General features: G+C 40.7%; 1 protein-coding gene across 2 annotated transcripts; it reads right to left on the bottom strand.

Annotated features, from left to right (window-relative positions):
- Nucleotides 1–1,408: 1,408 nt before the first annotated feature.
- LOC105888809 (cytochrome b-245 chaperone 1 homolog) lies at nt 1,409–7,162 on the bottom strand. 2 transcript variants are annotated; one of them, XM_031561274.2, is made up of 7 exons: nt 7,097–7,162; nt 5,205–5,292; nt 4,979–5,020; nt 4,542–4,615; nt 4,367–4,463; nt 4,128–4,272; nt 1,409–3,280 (listed from the first exon to the last, which is right to left on the bottom strand). In XM_031561274.2, the coding sequence occupies exons 2-7, from the start codon at nt 5,290–5,292 to the stop codon at nt 3,142–3,144; spliced, it is 585 nt and encodes a 194-aa protein (XP_031417134.1). In that variant the 5' UTR covers nt 7,097–7,162; the 3' UTR covers nt 1,409–3,141. The 2 variants fall into 2 exon arrangements, with proteins under 2 accessions (XP_031417134.1, XP_012670005.1); XM_012814551.3 differs by lacking the exon at nt 7,097–7,162 and adding an exon at nt 5,469–5,628.
- Nucleotides 7,163–10,097: the final 2,935 nt, after the last annotated feature.

The following is a 10,097-nucleotide window of genomic DNA, read 5'->3' as shown; positions in this document are numbered from 1 at the left end:
AGCTCAGGCATTAAAGATGCAAAATGGCCTTTGACTACACTAGCAAGGTAACCCCAGGCAATGTCTTATCCATTGGGTGACTAGCAGATTCAATGTAATGCAAGGGCCAGCATTGGACAGATGTTTAAAGATTTGATATGCACCATATGTTTGAGATTTACCACAAATATTTAGTTTTTTTCCAAGTCCCACAGATTTCCATAAATGGACATGCCCATTGTTGACTTGTTTAGCACACAAAAGACTGTTTTTTCGAATTCTAGACAAGAATAGGTGTTATGCATAAAAACCTTTCAAAATCAGGTCCCAGGTCCAGTTCCAGTCCCTTATACATGATCACAGCCATAACCATAACCAGCCAATAACAGATAGAATGAATCTGTCTCTTATACACGATCACAGCCATAACCATAACCACCCAATAACAGATAGAATGAGTCTGATCTGAACACATTCAGACACCACATTAGAAATTACAATCACAATAAAACGCTTTGAATCTGAATTCTGTCAGAATAAAATATAATTCATCAATATCACATATCAATCTCCTCCCCATGGCTGTGGTTATCTTTGGCACTCTGCCGTATTCTGACAACGTCTCCACATGTCTTGTGGTCAGTAGTTGTAGTCAGTAAAAACCCCACAAACACTTGTGTCATGCTTCATTTACAATTGTCTTGGTCTTTTGTAGCCAATAAACACGGCGAAAACAAAAACTCTCTCTCATTCCATGCTCTAGATTTGTTATTGACTTCTTGGTTTTGTGTCTTCTGCAAGTTTTGTATCTCCTACTAGTTTGAAATCTAGTAAGCAAAAGGATTTTTTTTTCCAACCCTGCCAAGCAAACTTTGATTGTAGTTATTTCTGTGACATCCATATTCCATAGACCTATTGGTCTCTTTACTCTCCATGTGAAGTATAGAGCTATTACATCTGTAACAACCTGAATGTCTCAACGTGTCCTACCATAAAATTGTTGGGCTTGGGAGAGGTCAATTGTCTTGTTTAAGAAGATTCCACCATTCATTTCAATGGGAAAATGTGTACTTAATTATCTTAAATATTTATTTAAGTATTTAGTGAAGTATAAAGTGTAGAAAAACATAGCTGAAATGTACAAGACCTACAAAATGAAGTTTCTATTTATTCTAATTCATTCAAATTATTTGCAGAAATCTGTAAAAAGAATAGTAAAATACCCAGGAATAACAACTTTGCTTTGCAAGCACTATTCATTAATAGTTAATTAGTTAATTCAATTTCATTAATCAATACAATAATTGTGGACTCTTGAGGTACATGTTATATTGTAATACATACTCAGAGATGGGAGGGACAAATATTATGAGGCAGTTTTAACTGATCTGTTGTCGTCAAAGAAAAAAATGTAATGTCCACCTAAATGTACGTAAAGGCCCAAAGGCTCATGCATTTAATATCATGATATTGTGACAAACAGCATTACAACAGATCCAAGGAATAGAATGTGATTGAATATCATGATATTGTGACATACAGCATTACAACAGATCCAAGGAATAGAATGTGATTGAATATCATGATATTGTGACATACAGCATTACAACAGATCTAAGGAATAGAATGTGATTGAATATCATGATATTGTGACATACAGCATTACAACAGATCTAAGGAATAGAATGTGATTGAATATCATGATATTGTGACATACAGCATTACAACAGATCCAAGGAATATAATGTGATTGAATATCATGATATTGTGACATACAGCATTCTAACAGATCCAAGGAATATAATGGGATGCTTCCAGACAGACTTCTGCTGGACATATTCAACTCTGAGCTTTTGATGTCAGGCATCAAACAAGCTAATGCAGAATGTAACATGCAATTGGGTGGCTGAGCATGTTTTTGGTCACGGCCAATGAGGCTAGAGATCTGAACTGGACCCAAAATCAGACACAATAAACAGATTGAGTAAAACGAGGCTGGAGTTTAAGATGTCTTCCTTCGTCAGGCTGAAGATCCTTAAGCTTAGTCAGCCCACGGTTCATAATCTCCAGAAATCCAACACAAGGAACAAGAAAATAGGAATCCAGAGGGCTTAGAACAGACAGTAGCAAACAGAATCCGAGCACTTACTTTAGGGACTCAAAGACCAGACAGGGAAAAACAGGCCAAAAAACAAACAAGGGCAAAAATCCAAGAACACTGAGATAGTTCAGAACAATAGGCAAAGGCAAATCCAGAGTTAGAGTCCGAATACCAGCAAGGCACCAGAGCACATGAGCAAGACATGTAGTCAGTAGTGAGAACTCGCCATGAGTAATCCACAGGCCCAAGTTGAAATGTTGATGATGATGATGATGAGACCAATCACAGATGTGCTGGTGGCAGTGCACACCAGAACCAGGAAGAGCAGGATTTAAGTCAAACATGGAGCGGAGAAAAAGGAAGCATGGCACACACACGAAACACAACATGACAGGATGAATATGGAGAAAAAATGGATCAGGACCTCGAAGGACCAGGCCGGATCTACTCTGGTTCACGGGAGGGAGGGGACATTTCCTCAGATAATTGTTTTATAAGCATCAAGTTAACAGATGAAGATTTATATCATTGAAATGGACCCTACAGGGAACACAAAGTAGTGTGCATGAACTCAGAGATGAAGGACTCAGAGATGTCAAGACCTTTGTCTGCCCCTTTCTATATGTGTTCTCCTGTCTGTTAATGTTTAGAACAGTGATGGTAATAGAATAATATTGATCTTCACAATAAGGCTGTGATTGCTTTATGGAAATTCATTCTTTAACAGAGATGGAAATAGTGACAAACAATGACAGGAGAAAACTACAAAGGTGCAAATGGAACAAAGGCACAAAAATACAATATTCCTGTCGTTACCATAGCAACCACAGAACCAAGGCCAAAGTTGAATGAACAGAATTAACACTGTCTGTCCATCTCCATTCTCCTGGGATTAGTGCAATAAGAGCTTCAGAGCAATTTCCCGTTTGAAAATTCCTGACAGTATTTAACAAAGCTTTCCAATAAGGCATGGCTCAGGCACAGGTTATCATGATTGCCGTTTTATCTCACGTAGTAAGAACTCATAACCCTTCCTGTCTTCCTAACAGAGAACGTTTATTTTAATCCTCTGAATTACTACTGTCATTCAGATCACTGTGTTCTTCCATTTCCGTATCCTGCTCATGTCCCTGTGAAACACATGATCCCTCCTCCAGGCCCAGGAAACGTCTTAGAAGTGCTGCAACTGCTTCCACATCACTGTCAAAACAATTAATTTTTCTGGTGAAATCTTCAGTTTCGTTACCAGTGTGTGTTTACTTACACTGAAACACTTAGTTACCACCTTTCAACCTAAGGTTGTTTCACATATACAACAAACTAAAAATGATGTAACAATAGTAATTGTGGAGGAAAATCCCCCAATCAAAATGAATCCAAATATTTATTTAACACTACAGAAGGTTGAATCAGTTCTCTGACCTTCTGTAGTGTCACTTACAGTTTAAACACTGAGTTGAGCGTTGAATTAACACTGATCAGTGAGAATTATATAAACACTGGAATAGTTTTGTGATTTACACTTTCAGAGTTGATTGAACACTGCAATTTTTGCTGTGTAATTGGTTGATAACTATTACTATGATCACTGTAAGTGGTATCCACGGTACTTTTTATTTTCCTTTTCAGTGCACACCTGTTTGGATGGAAGTTTTTTCATCTTTCTGTATCATAAATATTGTGTGCATTATAATAGCTCCCATTTCTATCTCCGCACATTTTCTCATGCGTTTCTTGAATTATTTCCCCCACACAATTTATAAAACATACTTGATAACAAAGTTAGACCATTTTTAGATCTGAATTATGCAAGCCTTTTTCTCATATTTGTCCAGTTATTGCTATTTGGGGGAATCTCCAAAGACGATTCTTTATTTCTGATGAGACAAAGAAAAGACTGTTGTGAGAGGGATCATTTCCTCTGGGTCAGCCCTTTCCATTCATACCTGCCAAACTGGACCCCTTATGTTTTTTACCTTATAAAGCGGGGAGCTAGACCATATGATATTATAATTCATAAATACATCCAAATGCCAAGACTGCCTACCTTTGTCCTGCCAGTATGGCATTCTGAGTGAGTGGGTAAGAGAAGCCGGTCTCCAGGTGCAATATGAGGACATATCCTTTACCCAAGTAGCGGACCTTCTCCTCCTTTACAGTGAGATCATGCAGGTGCTGCATGTTCAATACCACTGCACAAAGCAAGTTACAATGATGGAGTGGGTCACAGATCAAATGGCGTTAAAAGTTGAATTCACATGGAAGGGAGTATAATGACAAGAATACCTTGGTCGTGGCCCCTACGCGTCACAGTGAGCACCAGAGCATATAGACTGAAAGTCTGAAGCTCGATCGTGTTACGGGCCTTATTAAACACAGCTTCCTGTAAACATAATGGAGACAAGTTAGTATATAATAAGGGGGTAACTAAAGCTGTGATAATGTTGAACATGTAGAGTACCTCCCACTCCTCCATGTTTTGAAGGGCCACAAATAAACAGCCTGTCACATAAAATGACTTCCACCACAGGCTATCTGGAGAACAAAGAGATGATCAAATAGATTAAATGACTGAAATGATGAATGATATTAACATTTGAACATATCAAAAGAGACCAAACAAGACAGTTGCCCTGCATCCAACACCTTTGCTGATACCTCTCTCTACTGCAACTAAATCTGAACACATAACTATGCCTTCCCATACTATTGGAAACCACTACAAATAGGCCTGTGTCCCAAAGCATTCTAGATTATAGGATGGCCATTACCTCATAAAACAGATGATAGGTTATTATAGTGGAAACCAATATCAGTTCTGAAATGGTTTGTATTGTTGTTGTTTTTTTTTTTCAAATGAGATTTCCATTTCACTTGACATTTCAGTCAAATACTCACCTGTACTGTAGTATGCAGCAGCGAGTCCAACAGACGAAATGCCTGAGAAAAGACACACTAAGTAAGACAGGCATCTCCATTTAATAAGAAACTGGTCTAATCTATTTAACCATGATTTGTCATGCCATTGTAAAGAATCTCATAGGAATTAGAAGGCGACATCTGATCTGAATAGTAACAGAGGAAGAGATAGCGTATTGGCTACCATTTTCAAGTGTCAACATACCAACAAGTAATGACCACGAGCGAATCCCAGGCGACCTCTTCAAATGTAGCAGGTCCGGCGTGTGTGTTTGTACAACCATATAAGACATCTAATGACATGAATAGAGAGCTTTATTCAACATGTGCCCTATGACTATCTATACAGTGTGTTTCGGTAGTCTACAACTAGTGTTAGTATTTTCTATCTAGAATTTGTTTTACGCTAGGCTATTTACTTGCAATTGGTATACGACATAGATCAACCACAAAACCAGCGTAGCCATACCTTCTAAAATATAATCCTCAGAAGGCTACACAAACAGAAAATCGAGCGTTGGTGAGGCTTATTTGAAGGAACAGGAACGGGAACAAAATGTAGCATAACTTCCTCATTTCTACTTAAGGTGGATGACTGTCGTGTGCATGTTTGGTTGAAACCGAGGCAATAGCGCACTCTATGGGCAAGTTGGAAACAACGTGTTTGTATCTGTGTATGTGCGGCGTAATCATCGCAATGAGTCTTTGAAATTTCAGGAGCCATACATTTACTGTGGCCAAATCTGACTTTATTCGTGTCGGGTGGGAAGTATGAAAGAACTAAACGTAAACTCGAACCTTATTACAGAGCTAAGTAACGAATAGCTTACTTCTGCACCTCGATCATCAACTGTAACATTTTTAACCTGATCATGCATAGACACCCCCTAGAGGTACTCCAGGACGTCACATGTCCCTCTTACGCCTTTTAAGCCCATTGAATCCAATTATGTAACAATTTTACCTTAAAATAACAGCTGATGCAAGTCAGATGCTGAGCTGGTCTTCTTTCCCTTGGACTAGTCAGTAATAACGAATAGTCACTAGTTTTTCACCATAAACATCCCTGCCAATGTTATCTATGAAAGAAAGGCATTGCAGTTATCCCTGTCTCACGGAGATCAGTTTGTACAATATCCGCCTTTATCATGTCGCCAACAACATTGTATTAGATTACACATACTCCACATTCATAAGCTTGAAAACTATGTATATAGACCTGAACCCCCCCTGGAACAAGCAAAAAAAACCTGTTTCTTAAGGCATTGATTCTGGAGCTAAGAATGTGGAAAGTAATAAGTGATAAGTGATAAGGTGATAAGTCAGGTGTGGCTGGTTTAGACTTACGAATGCCTTTGATGAGGAGTATTAGGTGAACATTCACTCAAGTTATCTCAGGACTCCGGAGTTGTAGATCAGTATATTTATTCAGTAACAATTGCAATCGGGCTCACTCACAGCACACGGATGAAAGTGAAGCAATTTCACTAACATCGCACAGGGTTTGTATAGGATACTGTATCTAATTATAAATGTTTCTAATGTCACCAAGAATAGCCACACAATAGCAACGCTCGACTAAAAGTCCTTTTGTGTCATCCCAGCTACGCTTTCTAAAATGCAAGGATGTCAGTTTTACACAGGGTCGGACAGGTAGCCTACAGTTCGACCCTTCTTATCACCTCTGAGCTCCCCCAAACATATGTAGAAGTTCCCTCTCTTTACGCATATACTCATACATGGCGTCAGCACCTAATACTCTAAGTTACACACACACACACACACACACACACAGAAAAACCATGTTCCTGCCTACATAAGCACATGATTCATACAAGGTAAGTATTAATACAAGGCACTTGATTAATACATTCTTAAGTCACGAACAGTGTTTCGAAATTAATTCCATGAAGAAGCAATATATGATGGCTAGAAAAAAAATCGATCTCTGAGCCGAACAGTAATTTGTAGAAAAAGTGAATGCCTGACAGGTAATCCTTAATGGTAGAGGCCCCAATTTTAAGAATGAGATGGGCGAAGGAGACGTACGAGGAAAGCGTTAATAGGTCAAAGCTAGGGACAATATAGCCTACATACCGTCAGAATGGTGAAATGATTAATATGATGACCAAGCGATCCAGTAAGACTAGAGTGTTCTCGGTGCAGCAGCCTCAGCTAAACTGATGTGGTGCTAGAGATAGCTGAGGGGATGGTTCAGAGGAAGATTGTATTCAAATGAACTGGCACTGGAGTTGCTTCCTGGTCTGCTTCTGGCGCTAATGTCTTGAGTCACTGAAAGTCAAACAGAAATTAACATGGTCATCATAAAACATGGCGAGACCGTTCCATTGACAAATAATCAATTGCCATAACTCGAGGTCCATTAAACACTAATCGTTGAGGACGATCTGGTAACTTAACGCCTGTATGGAAGGAAGCTGGAAATAAAGGACCTTTGAACCCGCTATTTGTATCAATTTACTCAATTTGAGTAAATCTTTGTTAGGGTGAGATTCTAGTTCTAGGACAGACACATTCATTTGAGGCACTTAGATGTTAGTTTTGAGGTGTATCTGTTGTTGACTGGCAGCGGCATGTATCCTAACCCATTACGAGTATGGAGGGAGGTAGGTCTAGGATGCCAGGCGTTGTGGACCTAATTCAATGAAACACTGATGTAGGAAGGTGCCTGCTTGAAAAGCCTGGTGAAATGCTCACGAAAGCAGCATTGTTGTTGTTGTATCCTGCTGCTCAGGTTCTATGGTTGGCCAGTCATGTTGTGTTTAGCAGTTGTGGGTCACAGGCAGCGCATGTTGTGTTGTGATGGAGAGCCTTTGCAGATCTGGTTACAACATGATTGAAGTTCTTATACTCTGAACCTGCCCTGGTACAAGCCTCTTGATGTGGGGCATTACCACTGCCTGGAATGTATGCACAGAGACTGTGTCATGCCTCAAGCAGTCACTGATGACACAGAGGCTGGCATGCCTAACCTTGCCCTCATCCACATAGTATATGGCTGCTGGATAGCCTCCTGGACAACAAAGCTGTAGAAAAGTCTCAGAAAAGACCAATGGCTGTAGACTCTACAGTGTAGAGGTACCTAACTGAGCCTTACATTTTTCAGGTAAACAGCCTGTACCTTTGATACATAGAGATGTGTGGTAAATATGGGAATCTTCAACTGTTTCCCTTCTGGTGAGTAGAGCAGTGCGATCAGTGTGCACCCACTTGTTTAAACTTCTGAGTCCATAACGCCTGGGCCTAACCCCGACGGAGGAGTTGTCCTGGGACACCAACACAGCTTCCATCATGGGGAAAGCCCAGCAACGCCTCTTCTATCTCCGGAAGCTGAGGAAAGAACACCTTCCTCAGAGACTACTGAGCAACTTCTACCGCTGCGCTATAGAGAGTGTGCTGACATACTGCCTGAACGTATGGTTCTCCAGCTGCACAAAGGCGGAGCAGGCAGCCATCCAGAGGTTGATTAAAACAGCGGGAAGGATCATCGGAGCAGAGCTGCCCGACATCTATTCCATCTAGTCCCGTTGCCTGCAGTGTTCAAATCGCATCCTCACGGACCCTTCCCACCCTGCCCATTATCTGTTCCCGTTACTCCCGCCAGGGAAAAGGTTATATTCACCAAAGAATGGCAAAGAGCTTCTATCCGCATGCAATAAGGCTTCTCAACAGCTCACCCAATCACATCCCCCCCCCCCCCCCCCCCCCCCCGGCCCGGCCCAGCCCGCCCCCATGGACTGCACTCTATCACTCTACCCTGCACTTATTGATGGACCTCAATATATATATATTGCTTTTTAAATTTTTTACGCAGGGATATTTATGTATCTATTTATCAATTGTTATTCATTATTATTTAGCTGTGGCAGTTAGTGTGCATGTGTGTGTGTGTGTGTGTGTGTGTGTGTGTGTCATAGGTTTGCACTGAGATGATATATTCTTAAGTGAGCTATGCACACATTAAAGTTTATTAGCATGTAGGTCATATGAAGTTCAAAAGGCAGCTGTGACGTCACCTGATATCAGTCTCTGGAACACTACTAGAGGGATGGATCACCATTATACCAAAAGATATTCCCTCGTTTTGATGATGGTAGAGAGCTCTATCTAACACGTCACTCAAAAATCTGGTAGTTGGGTTGAAATCTGGTGACTGCAGAGGTCGAAGCATATGATTGGTGTCATTCATTACCATTCATCAAACCATTCAGTAACCCTTCTAGTCCTATGAGGGAGGGCACTGTGATCCTGGAAGAGACCACTTCCATCAGGATAGAAATGTTTCATTTGGAGAAACCTTTTCTTGTGCAAAAGAACTGTATACAGGGGGAGTATTCTCAGCTCAGGGTCATTCACAGTGATGTTTTGAGGCATGTTTCCATCTTGCACCTCCATATTATGCCCAGACCTTGTCCTTATTGAAGTCCAGCCATTCCATTTCTATGCACCAGGTTGTCTTGTGTACATGATGGTCTCTGAGTTGTGTTTTCAGTCATTGTCATCTTTTCATATCATATTTTTTCTCGCAATCATTGTATAGCTGCTGGTTTAGTTGTCAAACAGTGTGGCACAGTCAGAAGGAGACGTCTTCATCTTCACAGTGTGGCACAGTCAGAAGGAGACGTCTTCATCTTCACAGTGTGGCACAGTCAGAAGGAGACGTCTTCATCTTCACAGTGTGGCACAGTGAGAGGGAGACGTCTTCATCTTCACAGTGTGGCACAGTCAGAAGGAGACGTCTTCATCTTCACAGTCTGGCACAGTCAGAAGGAGGCATCTTCAGATTCACAGTCAGAAGGAGGCATCTTCAGATTCACAGTCAAAAGGAGGCATCTTCAGATTCACAGTCAAAAGGAGGCATCTTCAGATTCACAGTCAGAAGGAGGCTTCCTCATCTTCACAGTGTGGCACAGTCAGAAGGAGGCTTCTTCAGCTTCAGTCAGAAGGAGGCTTTTTCAGCTTCACAGTGTTAAAGAAGACTACAGAAAGTCATTCCTACCAACTATCATCAACTACTATCCCCAGATATGTCCGAAAAAATGTCAGAAAGGCTATCATATGCTAGCAAGACATCATC

Source organism: Clupea harengus, chromosome 23, assembly GCF_900700415.2.
Source record: "Clupea harengus chromosome 23, Ch_v2.0.2, whole genome shotgun sequence".
Taxonomy (NCBI): domain Eukaryota; kingdom Metazoa; phylum Chordata; class Actinopteri; order Clupeiformes; family Clupeidae; genus Clupea; species Clupea harengus.
This window is presented reverse-complemented; position numbering and strand designations above follow the sequence as displayed.